At 42.6% G+C, this 21,351-nt stretch overlaps 1 protein-coding gene across 2 annotated transcripts in view; it reads left to right on the top strand.

Annotated features, from left to right (window-relative positions):
- The window catches only part of Prpf6 (pre-mRNA processing factor 6), a 55,715-nt gene that overhangs the window by 24,734 nt on the left and 9,630 nt on the right, over positions 1-21,351 (top strand). For both annotated transcript variants that reach the window (XM_085831368.1, XM_085831372.1), the window contains 7 exons: positions 7,190-7,284; positions 7,695-7,851; positions 8,506-8,668; positions 11,833-11,951; positions 12,685-12,903; positions 15,676-15,798; positions 20,428-20,549. In XM_085831368.1, coding sequence (XP_085687494.1) covers positions 7,190-7,284; positions 7,695-7,851; positions 8,506-8,668; positions 11,833-11,951; positions 12,685-12,903; positions 15,676-15,798; positions 20,428-20,549 — 998 coding nt within the window. The remainder of the gene's footprint in view (positions 1-7,189; positions 7,285-7,694; positions 7,852-8,505; positions 8,669-11,832; positions 11,952-12,684; positions 12,904-15,675; positions 15,799-20,427; positions 20,550-21,351) is intronic.

The following is a 21,351-nucleotide window of genomic DNA, read 5'->3' as shown; positions in this document are numbered from 1 at the left end:
GTGCAGTGTCTACAGCTGCCAGAAGAGGGCATTGGATTCCCTGGAATCAGAGTTAAAGAAAGCCAGCATGTGGATTCTGTGAATCAAAAGTCTGGGTTCGGGAAGAGCAGTGTAACATCTCTCCAGCCTTGTTAGTTCTGAGGGTCTGAGAAACATCTTTATTGTGACAGTAGATTTTCCAGTTAGATTTGTATTTAATATCAGTGTCATTTTGTTGCCTTTGGTTTATTGTTTTTCCCCCAGAGCTGTTGTAAGAGCAGTGAGAAGCAATTAATGCTATTCTGTTTCATTTCTTCTTTTCTTTTCTTGTGGTGCCAAGGATGGAACCCAGGGCCTTGATTATACTAGGCAAGTGTTCTACCTCAGAACTATTATCTCCAAACTCAAACCAAACCAAACCAAAAACAAACAGAGCCAGGTAGTGGAGGAACACACTCCCCTCTGAAGACAGGCAGGCAGATCTTTGAGTTTGAGGCCAGCTTAGTTTTACGGAGTAAGTTCCAGGATAGCCAGGGCTTGTTTGGGGAAAAAAAAAAATCAAATACAAAAAACCTTCACAAAAAACAAACAAAAACAAAAAAACAAACCCAAAACAGAAAAAATATGTACCGTGATAACTTTACATCCTCCTTTTTTTTTTTTTTTTTTTTTTCTTCTTTCTCTTTAAAAAATTTTTTTTCTCACTGTGTAGCCCTGGCCGAGTACTCACTGTGTAACCAGGTTGGGCTTTAAATCACAGGTCCATCTGCCTCTGACTGGGGATTACTGGGACTATGCCTGACAGGTTTTATCTTCTTTATGTCCCTCTCTACCCTTGTTAAAAATAATTGTTAGGGTAGAACCCAGAGCTTCACTCCTGCTAGATAAGCAATATACTTACTGAACTGTACCCCAGCACCATAATTTACCATTTTAACCATTTTGCATGTTTATGTAAGACAGGGCCTTAATATGCCTGTGGTTAGGCTGTCCTCTTATGCTGTTTAAGTGAGCCTCTTGCCTTAGTGGGGCTACAGATATAATATGCCAATATAATATACATATATTATATATAGATATAATCATGATGCCTGGACATTTTAGTCATTTTTATGTTTATCGATGTATTATGCAAGCATCACTACCATCCACCTCCAAAACTCTTTGCCATCTCAAACTGAAAATTTTTTTAAGATTTATTTATTTTATTTATATGGGTACACTGTAGCAGTTTTCAGACACACCAGAAGAAGGCATCAGATTCCATTGCAGATGGTTTTGAGCTACCATGTCCATGATGCTGGGAATTGAACTCAAGACCTTTGGAAGAGCAGTCAGTGCTCTTAACCACTGAACCATTTCCTCAGACCCCCTAAAACTATTTATGTTAAACACTTAACAGTCTACCTCTACCCTAATCCTTGACAACCTCCATTCTGCTTTCTATAACTTAGATGGACTCATTATAGGTACTTTTTTTAAATTCTATTTATTACTTTTTTAAAATTCTATTTATTTATTTTTGGATTTTTCAATACAGAGTTTCTCTAGGTAGCTCTGGCTGTCCTGGAACTCACTTTGTAGACCAGACTGGCCTCGAACTCAGAAATCCACCTGCCTCTGCCTCCCGAGTGCTGGGATTAAAGGCGTGCACCTCCACGCCCGGCTGTCAGTGTTCTTAACCACTGAGCCATCTCCACAGCCCCCATATATTTTCATTTACTTTGCTTTTGGCTCTTTGTCTTCCTGGATCATGTTTAGCATGTATTAGAAATTTTTTCCTTTTTAAGGCTGAATAATATTTAATCGTGTGTATGAACGTATATTCATGTATTATTTATCAACCTCTCAGTGGACACATGCTTTGTTTCTGACTTTTGGTTCTTGAGAGTAATGCTGCTCTTGAACATGATCATACGAATACTTGTTTCAGACCTTGTTTTCAGTTTTTATGGGTATATTCTCAGAAGTGTAATTGCGGCATAATGATAGCCTTGTTTAAATTTTTTAGGAACAGTGACACTGGCTTCCATAGTAGTAGTAGTTGCATTATTTCACAGCTCTTAACTGCGTAAGGATTCTAGATTCTCCTCATTTTCCACAATTTTTATTTTATGTTTATTTTTATTCATGTGTCTATGTTTTTTTGTGTGTGTTGTGTGTATGCTATATGTGTACAGGTGCCGTGGATGCCAGAAGCATCCGATCCTCTTGGTCTTGGAATTAATAGGCTGTTATGAGTCTCCTGACATGGGCTCTGGGAACTGAACTCAGGTCCTCTGGAGGAGCAGAAAGCACTTTTAACTGCTGAGCCTTCTCTCTAGCTCAATATTCTTTCTGTCTGTCTGTCTCTCTGTGAGTGTGTGTGATGCAGTACATGTTTATGTGGGTTTATGCATGTCTGTATGTGCTTATGTATGGAAGCCAGACATCAGCTTTGGGTGTCTTTTATTCTCTTACCTTAGCCTTATTTGTTCTTTCTTTCTTTCTTTCTTTCTTTCTTTCTTTCTTTCTTTTTTTAATTGGCAAATAATACCAAAGCCAGGGCTGTATAAAACAGAATGCTCCTGCCATGTTCTTCTTGGTATTTTTGTTGTTTTATTTTGAGACAGGATTTGGCATGTAATTGGCCTGAAACTATGTAGACCAGGCTAGTCTTGAACTTGTAGTAATTTTCTTGCCTCTGACTGCCAAGTGCTGGAATTATAGTTATAAGCTACTGTACCTGGCTTTTTGGAGGAAAGGAAGACAGTCTCATGTAGCCTAGCGGCTTTCACACTTGTAGCCAAGGATGACCTGATCCTTCTACTGTGATCTTCCAAGTGCTGGGATTCTAGGCACGCACTACCATGCCCAGTCACTAGAAAAGTAATTCTTCTCCCTTCCCCTTTTTCTGTGTTTTGTGCTGTTATTCTGTCTTTTCTTAAGAGTGTTGAAAGGTGTGGTGGTACACCTGTAATTTCAGTACTTAGGAAGCTGAGGCAGGACTATCACCTTGAGCCTGAATCCAGCCTGGTTATAGTGTGAGATCTTGTCTTTTAAAAACTGGTTTTTTTTTTGTTTTGTTTTGTTTTGTTTTGTTTTTTCGAGACAGGGTTTCTCTGTATAGCCCTGGCTGTCCTGGAACTCACTTTGTAGACCAGGCTAGGCTGGCCTCGAACTCAGAAATCCACTTGTCTCTGCCTCCCGAGTGCTGGGATTAAAGGCATGCGCCACCACCGCCCGGCTTAAAAACATTTTTAAAGGCATAATTTTTGCCCCTTGCAGTGGGTGAGGAAAGACCCCCCACCTCTAGCTCTTTCTCTTTGGTTTTGTTCTTTCTCAGAATTTGTGGACTGCTCCAGGTAGTTGGAGATAACACACAGTGCCTTCCTACCGCAACTAAGCAGACTTTTTTTTTTAAGATTTATTTTCATTTTATGCATTTTATGTACATCTTGCCTGGATGTATATCTATGCACCATATATATGTGTTGCCCATGAAGGCTAGAAGAGGGGATAAGATCTTAATTACAGCGTGTACTTGTGAGCCACCATGTGGGTGCTGGGAACTGAATCTGTATCCTCTGCAAGGCAGCGAGTTCTCTTACATGCTGAGCTATTTCCCAGCCTTCATCCCACTTCTTTTTTGAGACAGGGTCTCTTACTGAAGCTAGAGCTAGCCACTTCCACTAGACTGACTGGCCTGCAGGTCCCAGAAGATCTTCCTGTTGCCATCTACCTAGCACTGTAGTTACAAGCAGGTACTTCTGTACCCAGCTCTCATGGGCACTGCTCAGGCCCTCATACTTTGGTGGCAAACACTTACCAATTAAACCATTTTTCCTGGTTCCCAAAATAGCCATTGTAATGAGTGTGAAGTAGTAATTTTATTTGCATATTCCTAATGATTAGTAATGTTGGCTGTTCTTTTATGTAGTTACGATTTAGAGAAATAGATATTCAAGATGTTTGCCCTTGTTTGCCTAGTGTTTGTCCTTTTTATTTTTTTATATTCCATTTTATGTTTATGAGTGGTTTTGCTTGCATGTTTAAATACATGTTTGTGCAACATGTATGTGCTTTGTGGTGTTCAGATTCACAAGAGGGCATTGGGTCCCTGGAACTGGAGTTGCAGGTGTTTATGAGCAACTATGTGATGCTGGAAACCAAACCCTGGTTCTCTGCGAGAGCAATAAGTTCTCTTAACCACTGAGCCTTCTCTCCAGTCTCCCTGTTTTTGTTGTTGTTGTTGTTCTTTTGAAACAGGGTTTCATCCAGGGTAAATTTGAATTCAGTGTGTAGTTCAGTATGGCCCTGTACTTTGGATCTTCCTGTCTCCATCTCCCTAGTACTGAGGTTACAACTTGCTTTATATGATGCTAGAGATCAAACCCAGGGAGGTTTTTTTTTTTTTTGGTTTTTCGAGACAGGGTTTCTCTGTGTAGTCGTGGCTGTCCTGGAACTCACTCTGTAGCCCAGGCTGGCCTCGAACTCAGAAATCCGCCTGCCTCTGCCTCCCAAGTGCTGGGATTAAAGGCGTGCGCCACCACGCCCGGCCCCTCCAGGGAGGTTTTTGATAGGCAAGCATTCTACTGTTTGATCTACATTTGTCCTGCCCTTGCATCCCTCTTTGAGGTTTTTTTTTAGATAGGTCTCACTGTTAGCCCAGACTGACTTTGGACTTACTATGAAGTACAGGTGGTCTTGAACTCATAGTCTTCTTGCCTTTGCCTTGTAAGTGCTGATATATTGTAGGTATGTCCACCTTGTCCTCCTTGCAATTTTTTTAAGGTACTGAGGATTAAATCCATGTCTTATACATACTGGGCAAACATTTTCCTGCCAAACTAATCCCTAACCCTGAGAACTTTAAAAATCAAATTATTATAGCTATTTATACTTTTATTGTTACTTGTCATTGCTTTTTGTTTGTTTCTGTTTTTTCAGTTCTGGAGATCAAACACAGGGCTGTGCATACGCTAGTTGGGCAAATATTCTACTTCTGAACTACTAAACCTTTGGTGTGTGTGTATGTGTGTGTGTAGGTGGGTGGGTGGGTGGGTGCTGATATGAACAGGAATGGCACATATGGAGTGGCACTATTAGGTGGTGTGGCCTTGCTGAAGGAAGTGTGCCATTGTGGGGGCAGGTTTTGAGGTCTGTGAAGCTCAAGTCTGGCTAGTGTGATGCAGTCTCCTGCTACTGCCTTGGATCAAGATGTAGAACTGTCAGCTCCTTCTCCAGCACCATGCCTGCCTGCATGCTGCCATGCTCCCTGCCATGAAGATATGAAACTATAAGCCAGCCTCAATTAATGTTTTCCTTTATAAGAGTTTCTTATAAACTCTTATAAGGTCATGATGTCTCTTCACAGCAATAAAACCCAAACAAAGATGGGGCGGGTGGGGGGGAGAGTGCTCAGGGAAGAGCCTATACCCATGGAGTTAGAGTAGGAAAACTTGAGCAGAGGGAGGCTGTTAGGTGTCCTGCCTCACACCTGACGCCTGAGAGCTCTCTGTTGTGGCAAGACTGACCGGCTGGCGAACTCCCAGGATTCCTCCAAGTGCTGCATTACACATACCCGTGATCATGCATAGGGTTTTGTTTTGTTTTGTTTGTTTGTAACACATGACTACTGGGGATTTTAATTCGGGTCTTTTTAAAAAAATATTATTTATTTATCATTATTTAGAGAAGCACACTGTAGCTGTCTTCAGACACCAGAAGAGTGCATCAGATTCCATTACAGATGTTTGTGAGCCATCATGTGGTTTCTGGGAATTGAACTCAGGACCTTTCAGAAGAGCAATCAGTGCTCTTAACTGCTGAGCCATCTCTCCAGCCCTTAATTTGGGTCTTTATGCTTGCTGTGAGCCACCTCTTCAGTCTCCAGGCCTTTTTTATACTTTTTGTTTTGTTTTGAGTCAGAGTCTCACTAGTTGGCTGCTACTACTTGATGTGTAGACTAGAGCTCTGCCTGCCTCTGCCTCTTGAGTGCTGGTATTAAAGGTGTGTACCCAGGCTGGCTGTTAATAGATTTTTTGTTTGTTTATTTTTGTTTTAGATAGGGTTTCTCTGTGTAATAGCCCTGGCTCTCCTGGAATTCACTTTGTAGACCAAGCTGGCCTCGAATTAACAGAGGTCCACTATCTTCTGCCTCCAGAGTGCTAGGATTAAAGCCATGCATCACCATGCCCAGCTTCTTTGTGGTTTTTAATTTTGGAACTAATACTCAGCAGCTCCCAGTCTAGGCTGGCCTTGAGCTCATCATGTAGTCAGATAGGCTTTAAACTTTGGTTATTCCTGCCGCAGCCTGCCAGGTAGCTGGGATTACTGCCTGGTGCTGTCAGACATGGCTTATCATGGAAATGTAAAAACTCACAATTAGAGTAGTAGAATGAATAATTCCAGCACTCAGGGAGGCAGAGGCAGGTGGAGGCCAGCCTGGGCTACAGAATGAGTCCCAGGACAACCAGGGATACACAAAGAAATCCTGTCTCAAAAAAAAGAAAAAGAAAAAGAAAAGAAAAAAAGAATAGTACAATGAACTGCTGAATTGAAATTTTAAAAAAGTTGAAATTACCAACTTTTTACTTGAGTCAATCTTGAAAAGACTTTTTTTTTTCTTTTTTTTTTTTTTTTAATGTTTACTTGAGTTTTCTTTCCCCCTGGGACTTTTAGGATCTCTCTGTGTCTTGGTTACTTTTATTTTATTTTCTCTTCTCATTTCATTTCTTAGAAGAGAGACACACACTACTAGAGTGGCCAAGTCTTTTGAAACCTCAAATCCCACCTCCAGTGATACATCCCCTCTAACAGGGCACACCCCCTAAACCTTTCCAAATTGTTTCACCTACTGGGGACCAAGTATTTGCATATGAGCCTATGGGAGTCATTCTTACATGCTCTGAACTGCTGAGCCATCTCTCTGGATTCAGCCTCTAGGTGTTCTATATTATGTGGCCTGACAAGCTGCCTGGTTTATCACTTTCAGTGATGCTGAAATTAATATTGCAATATTAATCCTTGTAGACGATTTCTATACTTTTCATGTAGAAGACATTTTTCTAATCACTAACTGTTGTTTGAGTTACAAGAAGGTTGTTTTCCTCCTGACTACTTACTCTTGGTGAGATATGATGGGAGGGCCTTTGGGGTTGTTAATAGTTTATTGTTTTAAACATTACTGGTGATGTCTAGCTGATTCGCACCTTTACCTGTCTCGCAGGTATCTGACTCAGTGAGTGGGCAGACTGTTGTGGACCCCAAAGGCTACCTGACAGATCTAAATTCCATGATCCCAACCCATGGCGGGGACATAAAGTGAGTGTGCCACAGGACTGATGGGTGAAGTGGGAACTCTGCTTACTGTGTTGTTGTGGAGTTTTTAAAAAAAGAATATACAGTCAAAATATGACATGGATGTTCTGAGAAATGTAAAAGTATATTTTCCTTTACTATGTATTTAAATATTTTATAAATAATAAGGTCAATGCCTATGATGAACTAGAAAGCAGCTTGTTAATGGTTTCATGTTTCCTGTCTGGATAGTCAGACCTCAGTTTGTTTGCTTGGTCCCCCTCCCCACCCCCACCAAAAGAGTAGAGCTGTTTTGGATTTTATGACTTCAGCATGTTTTCCTTAACAATTTATGCGTGGAGCAGCCTTCTCCCTGGCTCTTGCCACACCTCTGATAGTGTGGCCTGATGTTTTGTGCCTTCTAATATTTACAGTGACATCAAGAAAGCACGACTACTTCTCAAATCTGTTCGAGAAACAAACCCTCATCACCCACCAGCTTGGATTGCATCAGCTCGCCTGGAAGAAGTCACTGGAAAGTTACAAGTGGCTCGAAACCTTATTATGAAAGGGACAGAGATGTGCCCCAAGGTGAAGCTGTAGCATATTTCTCTGGACAGCTGCATGATTTATGCTCCCAGGAAACCCTCTATTTTTTGCCGGGCATGGTATCTACACTGGAAAAATAGAGCCAGTGTGAGGTTATAAACAGAGGGAAAGGAAGTTCTGGATTGCTTTTGTGTGGAGCAGAGACTGACTTACCTTTATAATGGCAGGGTTAACATCACTAAAAGTGATAAACCTGGCAGCTTCTCAGGCCACATAATATAGAAAACCTAGATGTTGACTCAGGACAGACGGCTCAGCAGTTTAGAGCTCTGGCTGCGCTTTTAGAGGGCCTAGACTTGATTGCCAGACACCATATGGCAGCTCACAACTGCCTATAAATCCAATTCTGGGGGATCTGATGCCTTCTTCTGGATATGCATCCAAGCAAAACACCGGTATATATAAAATAAGAATAAGTAAATCCAAAACAAAACACAGGTTTTGTGTGGGATGATTAAGATGAGATCAAAAAGTGCTATAAAACCAACTGAATGGTATGTGCTTTCCTGTGTGGACTAGGTAATTTCTGATAATAAAAGAAACCCTCTGTGGAATTGTTTGAACTTTAGGCACAAATGAGAAGAACTTCCCAGGCAGGCATAGCTGTCCATGTTCTTATTGCTCTCTTTCCCCCAGAGTGAAGATGTCTGGCTAGAAGCAGCTAGGTTACAGCCTGGGGACACAGCCAAGGCTGTGGTGGCACAAGCTGTCCGTCATCTCCCGCAGTCTGTTAGGATTTACATCAGAGCAGCAGAGCTAGAAACAGACATTCGAGCAAAGAAGCGTGTTCTTCGGAAAGGTAAGCGTCTCTGGGAGGTGCTCCTCAGACTGTCCCTTGGAGGTAGTGGCCTTGCTTTCTGATGTTTTGTTCTCTTGGAGAGCAGTTTCACTCCTCCTCTGCTCAGACTTTTTGTGAGCATAGTTAAGGAGCTGGAAATGTGCTAGTCCTTTTCCCTGGGCTGGTTGCCTTTGCCCTTGGACTTTCTTAGTAGGGATGATCTCACGCTGATTGGGGGGCACGCGTTACCTTTCTATAGTGCGTGAGCTCAGCACTCACTGTCATCCAAGTTTTCCTTACTCAGGACAGGTTTGCGACTCTGTGGCCCTTCCAGGATAGCCTGTGCTCTGGAAATGGAATTGTAAAGTGCACAAAGGAAGAGGAAGAAGTGGTAGAAACACCACTGTTACCACATGCACACGAGGGGCAAATGTACGATACTGGACTTAGGATTTCCTTTTCCCTCTTGTGTAGGGATCAAGGGTTATCTCTCTATCTGGATTAGTGATCCAGTGACCTAGACCTTTTTTTGTTTGTTTGTTTTGTTTTGTTTTGTTTTGTTTTTTGGGGGGTTGTTTTTTGTTTTTATTCGAGACAGGGTTTCTCTGTGTAGCCATGGCTGTCCTGGAACTCACTTTGTAGACCAGGCTGGCCTTGAACTCGGAAATTCGCCTGCCTCTGCCCCCCAAGTTCTGGGATAAGTTGGTCCTTTTTTGCTTCTTTTGACTATAGTCTCTCTCTCTCTCTCTCTCCTTCCTTCCTTCCTTCCTTCCTTCCTTCCTTCCTTCCTTCCTTCTTTTCTTTTTCTCTCTCCCTCCTTCCTTCTTTCCTTCCTTCCTTCCCTCCCTCCCTTCCTTCCTTCCTTCCTTCCTTCCTTCCTTCCTTCCTTCCTTCCTTCCTTCCTTCCTTCCTTCTCCCCTCCCCTCCCCTCCCCTCCCCTCCCTCCCTCCCTCCCTCCCTTCCTTCATTCTTTTGTGTTCTCTCTCTTTTAAAGACATGTAGCTATGTCTTACATGTGGCCCAGGCTAGTCTCAAATGTATAGTCTTTTTGTTTTTGCCTTGTGGGTTCTTAACTTTATCCTTGCAAATAGAAGGGCTAAATTAAGACTCAAGATCATCTGACCTGGAAAATGGCCTCCCCAGAGTATGGTTGACAACCTGATTGTACCACAGGAGTCAGTGCTGGTCTCACAGCTTGACTGAATTTTTCTGCTTCTGGACTAGGCCTTTTGATGGTGAGGTTTGGAGAAGTAAAAGTAGGATGTGAAGACTATGGGAACGTCTCAGACAGCACTATACATTCAGAGACCTGTGTGCTCTGCTGTATAAGTTGACATATGCATGTGGTGGCACTTCATGTTAGGTTGAGCACTTGACTTAAAGGCCTTTTTGTCTTCTGGTGCTCTTAAGAGCTTTGGGAAATTATCCAGCTATTCTGCCTGGCCACCAGGCTGACTAAAGTGAAAAATAGATAGAAGGCCTGTCCTGTATGAATCTGTCTTAGTTAGGGTTTTATTGCTAGAAAGAGACACCATGACCATGGCAACCCCCTAACTCCCTCCTGAAACACAGCTTCTCTGTGTAACAGAGCCCTGGCAGTCCTGGACTCACTTTTTGTAGACCAGGCATTTGCCTCTGCCTTCTGAGTGCTGGGATTGAAGGCATATACCACCATGCCCTGCCTGATCACAGCCACTCTTATAAAGGAAAACATTTAGTTGGGGCTGGCTTACAGTTCAGTTTAGTCCATTATCTTCATGGACGGAAGCACGATGGCATTCAGGCAGACATGGTGTTAGAGAAGGAGCTGTGAGTTCTACATCTGGATCTGCAGGCAATGGAAAGAGACTGTGAGCTACTAGGCCTGACTTGAGCTTCTGAAACCTCAAAGCCCACCCCCGGTGAAACACTAACTCCAACAAGGCCATACCTCCAGTAATGTAATCTCTATGAATCTATGGGGGCATTTTCATCCAGACCACCACACTGTATGTCTTAATGGGCTATCTCTCAGTTGACTCAGTGAATTTACTCCTAGGACAAGACTTTTTTCTTCTCAGTCCTTCGGTCCTAAGGCTTTTCTAGAACCATATATCTGCTCATAGGGTAGCAGACAAGTCATTAGCTTCTAGTTGTGGGAAGTGTCTGCCTGTGGATCCTACTGGGATCTATGCTGTCCTTGCCTTTGCTCCACCCCATCTTTTCTGTTTCCATCCTGATGAAGCTCTACATCTGCCCCCTCCTGAGGCATGGTCAGGTATGTTTGCAGTCTTAACCAGTCCTAGTTCCCTGCTGGGATCATCTTCCTCAGTAGGTGAGCAGATGTGGCAGGAGAGTGTAGCTTTCTTCTGTGCTGAGGATTGGCACAATTAATTCTAGTGGTGTTGGATCTGTGGAGTCGGATCTGTGGAGTCAGAAGAAGCTAGATTCACGGTTGAGTTGTCTGTCCTTTTAGGTCTCACCATGTGGCAAAATCTAGAGTACTTAGCAATTGGCCGAGGGTACACTTCTAGGGTTCAGGCTCTGAGACTAGCTGTTAACTTTTTTTTTTAAATTATCTAATGTATATGAGTACACTGTAACTGTACAGATGGTTGTGAGCCATCATGTGGTTGCTGGGAATTAAACTCAAGACCTCTACTTGCTCCAGGCCAGGTGTTAACTTTCAGTAGAAGTACCTACTGAAAAGAGGTACTGGGTTCATCATAGAAGGGAAGTCCTAATGTGCCCCAGACCTTGAGAACCTATAAAATTCCTCCAAAGGTAGGCCCTTTGGGTTTGTATAGAATGTCTCCCATTTTTCTGGCTTGTACATCTCAAGTGCATGGTGCTCCTACTTGCTAGCTCTAGTCAGCATAGTGATGTACACCTAAGGCTTAGTTTGTATGCAGTGGAGCAGCCGGTCTGCTCTGGCTCTGAGAATGGAAGGAACATTGCAAAGACTGCCTGCCCTGCTGGGTGGCACAAAGGCTTAGAGGAACAAAGCTCTCAAACAATAGCAGAACTATCCTACATCAAAATGTCTCCTGTCTGGCTTTATGTCTGTCCCAACATCAAAGAACTCACAAAATGGGCATGTCTGTAGCCCTTGATTATCAGGGGGTAGGGGTAGGGGCATGGAGGGGGGCATTTCTTATCCATCTGGCAGTACTTTCCTGACACTCTTGTTATTTGACCTTTTCCAGCACTTGAGCATGTTCCAAACTCTGTTCGATTGTGGAAAGCAGCTGTTGAGCTTGAAGAGCCTGAAGATGCTAGAATCATGCTGAGCCGAGCAGTAGAGTGCTGTCCCACCAGTGTAGAGGTGAGTCTGCTGGGCTCAGGCCCACCACCCCACTGTAGAAGGCCTAAGTCCAGTGCCTAACTAAGACTGCATATGTATGCTGCTTATTTAAACTATAATTCCTGGCAGTAGAGGACAATATGAAGCCTGAAATGGCGTCCTACAATAGCTGCCAAATAAGGTAACAGGTAGCTTCAGTTGCCATGGTGCAAAGTACAAGTGAGTGGTGCACAGTGCATGTGGTAGACAGACAGAGATAGACAGAACCGAGTCTTCTTTGCTCATCCCTGATAGCTTCAGAAAACTATGTTATGAACTATACTCTGGCACACATACACGCACATTCATACTCACACTAAAATAAAGAGTGAGTGCACACTTTAGGGGTGGAATGTTGCAGTCAGTAGCTTTGAGGCATGAGAATTCCAGAAGGCTAAGTTTCATCATACAACTGTCTGTGAATCTGTCTTGCTCACCTTTGGCCTAGCCCCTAGTTTGGCACCCTGCACATTTAAAGAGTCCCATCAACCTTTTGTGTTAACCAGTGTCAGAAGTATACCTACACAGTTGATGTAGTGAAAAGGGCTCCTATGAATGATATAGGCTCTTCTTAAGCTTTCAGAAAGCACTTTGCAGAAGTGCTGTGGGCCATTGAGACTGCCTTGCTGTCCACTCTAGAAGACACTAGGTGCCACCAGCATTCAACACATTCTCCTTTTTTTTTTTTTTTCCCTGATGGCTCTTTTTTGTGTAGCTATGGCTTGCTTTGGCAAGACTAGAAACTTACGAAAATGCTCGCAAGGTCTTAAATAAAGCACGTGAGAACATTCCTACAGATCGGCACATCTGGATCACAGCTGCCAAGCTGGAGGAGGCCAACGGGAACACTCAGATGGTGGAAAAGATCATTGACCGAGCCATCACCTCCCTTCGGGCCAATGGTGTAGAGATCAACCGCGAACAGTGGATCCAGGTAAGCTTTCACTCAGGGTTCTGTTCTAAACAGTCAGGCTGGGTAGTGGATACATGTACCAGCACTCAGGAAGTGAAGGCAGGAGGATTGGAAGTTTAAGGCCAGACAAGACTCTTTTGAATAAGTAAGTAAGTAAATAACAATTCTTGGAAATTTTATTTATATAGGTGTTTGATTGCTTGCATATTTGTGCTCAGAAGAGCTACAGATAGATACGCTGCCATGTAAGTGTTGGGAGTCGAACCCAGGTCCTCTAAAGAGTAGCCAGTGCTTCTAATTACCGAGTCATTCCTTCCTCTTCTACATAAGATACAGGGCAGCACTGGAGAGTTCCCACACGGGCTCATTGTGAGTGAGCTCCATGTGCTGTGCTCTTGCCAGAGCCAGTCCCTTGAGTTGTCTTGTGCTGAATGAGACATGGATGACTAGCATCCTTTTGCAGTCGTTAGAGTTAATATTGCTGTGATTAAACACCATGACCAAAGCAACTCGGGAGGAAAGGGTTTATTTGGCTTACACTTCATATCACTGTTCATCATCAAAAGAAATCAGGGCAGAAACTCAAACGGGGCAGAAACCTGGTGGCAGGGAACGATGCAGAGGCCTTCAAAGGGTGCTTACTGGCTGGCTCCTCATGGCTTTTATAAGTTTCTACCCTGGCTAAAGCAAACCAGAGTACACAAAAAGCCATCAGGGGGGAAAAAAAAGGAAAAGTGTGTGTTGAATGCTGGTAGCACCGAGTACACTAGACTGGCTTCTGATTTAGAGAACTGTCTGCCTCTGCATTTGGAGTGCTAAGATTAAAGATTAAAGGCTTGCACTCACATGCCCAGACATGCTTAGCTTTTTATGTGGGTACTTGGAGAGAATTTGAACTCAGGTCCTCAATAGGTTAAAAAATTATAAACTCTTCTTCCCCCTGGCCATTTAGTTCCCAAGAGCAATGACTCTGGGACTTACTAACTTATTATTAAATGTGTTGGCCATAAGCTTTGGCTCATTCCTGGACTAGTTCTTAACTTTTTAAAACTATTTTATGTCTACTGTTTGGTTAGATACCTCTCTTCGGTCCCGGCCTACATACATACACACAAAATTTCACAGTTTGATTCTGAACAGGATGGAGGATCTGGAGTCTGATTGTCAAAGCTCCTGCCCTGTACAACTCTAACCTCTGACACTGGCGGTCTCAATCTCCTCACACTTGGCAATTACAGTGCTGTCTAATGAAAGGATCAGATACCATACTGATCTGAAAATGTCCCTGGAAACAGTTTAGCATCTTACAGAAGAGAATAGCTTATAGTTTCTTTTCAGATATTTAAATTTGTTGTATTTTGTTTTCTGGTAAACTGTATGTCTTCGTCCTTTACAACATTTGTCTGTTGGATCACTAGTTTAATTCCTAATTGATGTACAAGAAAGATACTTTATTATACCCAACTTTTAGTAACACATTCCTCTGTCTTACCATGTAGAACTTTTTTTTTATGGAGAAAAAATTGGATATAGATATTGTAATGGCTTGTATATGCTCGGCCCAGGGAGTGGCACTATTAGAAGGTGTGGCCTTTTTTGGAATAGATGTGGTGCTGTGGGTGTGGACTTTAAGACCTTCATCCTAGCTGCCTGGAATTCAGTCTTCCACTAGCAGCCTTCAGATGAAGATGTGGAGCTCTCAACTCCTCCTTCACCATGCCTGGTTGCTGCCATGTTCCCACCTTGATGAGAATGGACTTACAGCTCCAATTAAATGTTGCCCTTATAAAACTTGCCTTGGCCACAGTGTCTTTTCACAGCAGTAAAACCCGAAGACAGATATGTCTTCTCTCTGTGTCCCAAATCTGCTTTCCTAAAATTAGAAGTGCCTTGCTGCATGCTGACCTGTCCCAGTGGACTCTTCCTGTGATTGGCCATCTGCTTTAATCCAGGTTTTTACCTAATCTCGCTTGCAGAACTCCCATTAACAGTTTTTTCTTTTGTTTTTGTTTTTTTAGTTTTTCGAGACAGGGTTTTTCTGTGTAGCCCTGGCTGTCCTGGAACTCACTCTGTAGACCAGGCTGGCCTTGAACTCAGAAATCCGCCTGCCCCAGCCTTGCAAGTACTGGGATCAAAGGTGTGCCCCACCACTGCCCAGCCCACTAACAGTTCTTATATAGGCCTAAGTATTCCTCTTTTTTTTTTTTTTTAAATGTAAGTTGTGAGTTCTAGTCCAAAGGGTATAAATATTTTTTAACTTGTCTTTTACTCCCACTCCTTTCAAAGTTTCTTTAGCTCAAAGTATGTGCCACTTTGCGGCCTTGTTTTTAATGTTTTTGGGGCATGTGCTATAGTGTAGAAATCAGAAGACAACTTTTGGGAGTTGGATCTCTCCTAGGGATTAAATTCAGGTTACCAGGAGTTCATAGCAAATGTCTTTACCTTCTTACCAGCCCCCACCCCCCATCCCCCTCCAACATCTTTAAAATAATTTTTTCCACAGTTTAGGAATTGAACCCAGAGCCCTGAATAAGGCTCTAGGCAAGTGGTGTATCACTGGATCTTGCTTAAAATGTACTGTATGTATAAATGTGGTTTCACTCAGTCATGCATATTAATTGAGGACTTAACTGCAGAGAAATTGGGACAGGAGCATCGATGAAGAAACACTATGGCAGATGCTATTCAGGTTTGCCAGAGTATATGCCCAAGATAGTAGGTATGTAGTCACCATTCAGGAATAACACTCATTTTACTAAAAAAATCCAAACAAAATGTCTGTTTCTCCTTCAGGATGCTGAGGAGTGTGACAGGGCAGGGAGTGTGGCCACGTGCCAGGCTGTCATGCGCGCTGTAATTGGTATTGGGATTGAGGAGGAAGATCGCAAACACACCTGGATGGAAGACGCTGACAGTGTAAGCTTCCTTGCTTGCTTTCCAGCCTGTAGCCTTGTCAGGAACAGTGGCCCCATTAATGCGTAGGTTATTTTCCATATCTTTTTCCCCCTCCTTCTCTTCTGTCTTCTTAAAAGTTTTTCTGATGTGCTTGATTTTATTTGTATTTTTTGTCTGTTTTTGAAACAGGGCCTCACTCTGTAGCCCAGGTTGTCCTTAGGCTGGAGAGCTTCCTGTTTCATCCTCCTCATTGCTGGGATTACATCTTGTTCTGATGCACTTACTTTAGATGGAGTTACAGTGAAAGGTAGCAGAGTTCTATAATCATGAGTGTAAGTCTGAGTGCTCACTAAGTGGAGGAGCAGCTATTGCAGGGGTGTGGCTGCTGCAATCACAACCTGCTCAGCTGGCACCAGGGTTTCTCCCACTTCTGCTTCCTCTACAGATTGCATTTCAGGAAACATTTTGCATAGAGTTGCTGCCTCTTTGAAATTATGTTCTCAAAGTAGTTTTCCATTTCCCAGAGGGAAACTATAGGAATACGTTTATAAACATGTTTAGGATATTAAAATAGGAGGAATGGTGGTTGGCCCACGACTCTAACCCAGCACACAGGAGGCAAGCAGATCTCTGTGAGTGAGTTTGAGGCCAACCTGGTGTACAAAATGAGTTCCAGGATAGCCAGTCAAAACAAAACAAAACAACAAAAACCACAAAACAAATAAACAAAAACAGGGCACTCAGGAGGCAGAGAAGGTGATCTTGTGAGTTTGAGGCCAATCTGGCTACATAGCATGTTCCAGGTCAGCCAGGATTCCGTAGACCTTATCTCAAACAAAACATAACAAAACAAGTAAAAAGTTGTTTCAAACAGGTATGGCGTTCCCTCCCTCCTTCCCTCCTTCCTTTCCTTCCTTCCTTTTCTAGTAATTTTGGAAAAAAAAAAAAAAAAACAATTTATTGAGTATATTACAAAGAAGCAACAGGCTAAGCAGTAGTTAAACAGTTTGAACCTTTTATTTATTAATTGTTTGTTTTTGAAACAAGGTCTCACAGTGTAGCTCTGGTGGCTTGTAACTCTCTATGTAAACAAGGCTGGCCTCAAACTCAGGGAAATCTGCTTGCCTCCTCCTCTTAAGTGATTGGATTAAAGGTATTGGTTCCATGCCCATCTTTTTATTTATTTATTTATTTATTTATTCATTTTTTTTCATTAATTTTGAGACAAGGTCCTCCTCAGTATTGCAGGCTAGCTTTAGACTATGGTTATTATGCTTCTGCCTTAAAAGTAGGTAGTATCTTTCCATATGCAATACCACCACAGTTGGCTTTTTATTTTAAAATAAAAATAATTTCAATTGGGAGGCAGAGGCAGGTGGATCTCTGAGTTTGAGGCCAGCCTGATCTATGGACCATGTTCTACAACAGCCTGGGGTACACAGAGAAACCTTGTCTCAAAAAAAAAAAAAAAAAAAAAAATCAAATGCCTAGGAATATTACAGAATTAGAGTTTGTATATGCCCTTTATCCTTATTCCTCATACTTACACACTTTACCTATGTGCCTTATCACCCTTCACACTTTTGCACACTTGCATCATTTCCCTACACTCTACACACCACTGCTGTGGGTTCCTTAGCACACACACAGTGTCAGGATCAGGAAGTGAGGCTGGAGCATTGTCATTCATAGTGGATCTTCTTGAATCTTACCAACTTCCTAGGTGTTCTCCTTTTAAAAATGTATATAATATATAATACATATTATAGATATTATGTCTATTTAATCCAGATGATGGTGGCTCACCCTTTTAATCCCAGCACCCAAGACAGCCAGGGCCAGCCTCAGGTCAACCTTAACCCGAGAAAGACCTTAAAAAGGCTTCAATCTGTCTTTGTTTCATGAATCTCCTTTTTATTATTTATTTAGTTGGTTTGATATCTGATGCTATTGTGGAACCAGGGACTTGGGTATATTGGTCGGGCCCTCTACCATTAAGCTACATCTCCTACCCAAATCTAGATTTTTGAGTATTTGGGGCCAATGGTTTTATGGAATACATTTTGACCTGGCTGTTTATTATATTTGCTTGTGGCTTGATTGAGGTTCATCTTTAGCAGTATAGTGTCAGGTCTTCCTTCATACAAAGTGTATATATATATATATATATATATATATACACTTGTTGAGTTCTGGCTCTGTTGTGTTCTACAGAGATACAGAAGTGTTCACTCTGACCAGCTGTCCCAGGCAGCAACTGTTAGGACTTTATCGTAAGCTAACTGTTGTTTCCTTTGTGAGTGTTTTTTGAGGAAGCATTTTGAAATTATGTTGGTATCCTTCAAGCATTAACTTACTAGTTTAAGGATCTGTTAATAATGGTTGTTTTTGTTATTTGTTCTTTTTTTTTTTTTCTATATTTCTTTGTTTTAGATAGTCTCATTGTATAGCACAGGCTGACCTCAAACTGACAGGAATCCTTCTTTAATCTCCCAAGTGCAAAGTTTACAGGCAAGAGCCTCTGTTTCTATGGTATATGCCAAGTGGTGATTTTCTGTTTTGATTTGGTTTTGGGCTCTTTAAAACATTTATTTATTTGTTTATTTGTGCATTTAATGTAAATGAGTGGTTTAGCTTCATGTGAACCGTGTGTGTCTCCAGTGCTCACAGAGGCCAGAAGAGAACATCAAATCCCCTGAAACTAGAGTTACAGAAGGTTGTGCTGAGTCCTCTGAGCACAGTCAGTGCTCTTAACTGCTGACAAACCCTATCGAGAGAGAGAGAGAGAGAGAGAGAGAGAGAGAGAGAGAGAGAGAGAGAGAGAGAGAGAGAGAGATCTCCACAAAGAAGCAGCATGGCTAGCGATGAATCATTGTCACCCAGATGAACGTTCTTCATTACTATGCAGTCCCACTTTTATTTTTTGAAGTAACTTCTCATGTGGCGGAGTCTTACACTTTGTGTGTAACTGAAGATGACCTTGGACTTCTGATCCTCATTCCTTTACCCCCCAAGTGCTAGAGTTCCAGGTGTGAACCAGTGTGTCTCTTAGGTGTTGTTCAAGACTGAGCCCAAGACCCCATGACCGGCTGCAACAAGATCTCTGCCACAGGCTTTACATCCCCAGGTTTTAAATTTGGGTTTTTGAGAAAAGATCTTGCTGTGTAACCTAGGCTGGTCTCAAACTTAGGATCTTCTTGCCTCAGACTCCATTTCAGTTCAGTTTATTTATTTTTTCTTTTTCTTTTCTTTTCTTTTTTTTTTTTTTTTTTTTTTTTGAGACAGGGTTTCTCTGTGTAGCCCTCCCTGGCTGTCCTGGAACTCGCTCTGTAGACCAGGCTGGCCTCAAACTCAGAAATCCGACTGCCTCTGCCTTCCAAGTGCTGGGATTAAATCCATGCGCCACCACTGCCTGGCTGGCTTATAGTTTCTGAGGTTTAATCCGTTATTGTCATGGTGGGAAGCATGGCTCTGAGTAGCAGACAGGAAGAGCTGAGAGTTGTACATCTGGATCTGCAGGCAGCCGAAAATAACAAACAGTAATACCTTGGCCAGGCTTGAGCTTCTGAGACCTCAAAGCCCACCCCCTAGTGGCATACCACCTGTAACAAAGCCACACCTACTCCAACAATGCCACATTTCCTAATAGTGCCACTCCCTATGGGCCTATGGAGTCCATTTTTATTTAAGCCACTAAAATACATGTATGTGTACATGTGCTGCATGTTTGCAGATACCTGCAAAGGCCAGAAGAGGGCACCAATCCCCTGGAGCTGGACTTACTGGTGAACTCCCTGATTTAAGTGTTGGCAACCAGACTTGTATCCTCTGTAAGAATAGCAAGTACTCTTAACCACTGAGTCATCTCTCCAACCCCTAAAATCACTTGAACATAGAAAAAAAAATTTAGAGGATCTAGGCCTAATGGTGCAGCCCTGTTAAACAGCTCCTTAGAAACCTGAGATTGCAGTTTCAAGGCCAGTCTGATAACTGAGAGAAACTGTTTCAAAATAACAAAGGGTGAAGAATGTAGCTTGGTGGTAGAGTGCTTGTCATTACAGGGCCCTAGCATTGGGTTTAAATCCTGGTGTTGGAGGATAGGATGGGGGTGGGGAGACTAAAGGAAGCAGAGCCGAATGGTGTCTCCTGTGATTTCTACTAGATTGGTGGGCTCCTAACCTCTTTGTGTTGATTTGTCTTATACAGGTTTTGAATAGCTTAACCTTTTTAGTGGAAAATAAATAGTATTCCTTAAGAATCAGCATGTGATACACACATAAACATAAACACAACACACATGTGTTTGTGTGTGTGTAGTGTAGCCTAGTGTATGTGCATACACACACAGCCTTAGCCATAGCCCTGCACATGTGCATTTGTGGGCATGTGTTATCCTTCAGGTAAGAACTGGTACTCCTCTTACCAGCTGTCCTTGCATGCCAGGCCCAGTAGGCTGCCTTCTGGGCTTTCTCAACATTTTGTGTCCCCACCCCCAGGTGTCTGTCTTAGATTGTAGCTTAATTAGATCAGTGCCACAGCATATTTGCCACCAGACAGCATTACTGAGAATTGCACGAGGCTTGAAAAAGTATTTCTATCTGCTTGATGGCAGCCCTGAGTAACCTTCCTCGTGGTGTCTTTCTGCTCTAGTGTGTGGCCCACAATGCCCTGGAGTGTGCGCGAGCCATATATGCTTATGCCCTACAAGTCTTCCCCAGCAAGAAAAGTGTGTGGTTACGAGCTGCATACTTTGAGAAGAATCATGGTACCAGGTATGTAGTCAGTTTCCACTTCCTATTTGCATGGTGCTGGATTCAAACCTCACTTTCCTGCATGACACCATTTTGGGTCTGTTTCTCTGTGGTTGTGATCAGGTTACAATTTTGTGGCCCTTGGGACTTTGAAACTGCCTCATTCTTTATAGCCCTTCAGTGATTGGATTATCACTATTTTATAGTTGAGAAACCAAGGCATCTTGGAAGCCTGTTCTTTACTAGTGCCCCTTGGGTCTAAGAGTTTCCAATGCAGGCTGTTAATGCTGGGGCACTGCCTTTAGCAGAGGGCGGTACAGTGTCAGGGGCATGCAGTCTGTTTTTCATTTACGTTGCTCTAGCTTTCTGGGGTTTGGCTGGTTTTTGTACACAGAAGGAGGTCCTTGACAATTTCCTTTAATTGTACCCTTTAATTGGAAAAATCTTTGGGTCTGCCTTATTGGCTGTAAATGCTGATTAAATTAGGCATTGTAATTTCTTGTTTTAAATGTGTAACTCTCTAGGGTTTTGGGCTCATGTCCCTGGGTACCCTATATCATCCTCTTATGGGTCCTCAGCTTTTCCCTATTTGGGTGGACACAGACCTTGCTGGTTTCACCAAGGTTGCAGCTGTGACTTTGAGCCTTGTTTTTTTTCTGATGTTATTTGATGTTAATTTCCACAGGGCCTTTTCCTTACTCTGCCAGCTGCCTTGGTATTTCTGAGTTAACTCCTTAGGGGATGTGAGGACTTTCTGAAAGGACCCTTAGGATTCACTCTGTAGAATGTCACTTGGTATAGTCATGACTCGTGGCCTTAGTGT

This window comes from Mus caroli, unplaced genomic scaffold (genome assembly GCF_978045245.1).
Source record: "Mus caroli unplaced genomic scaffold, Mus_caroli_1 scaffold_2, whole genome shotgun sequence".
Taxonomy (NCBI): Eukaryota; Metazoa; Chordata; class Mammalia; order Rodentia; family Muridae; genus Mus; species Mus caroli.
This window is presented reverse-complemented; position numbering and strand designations above follow the sequence as displayed.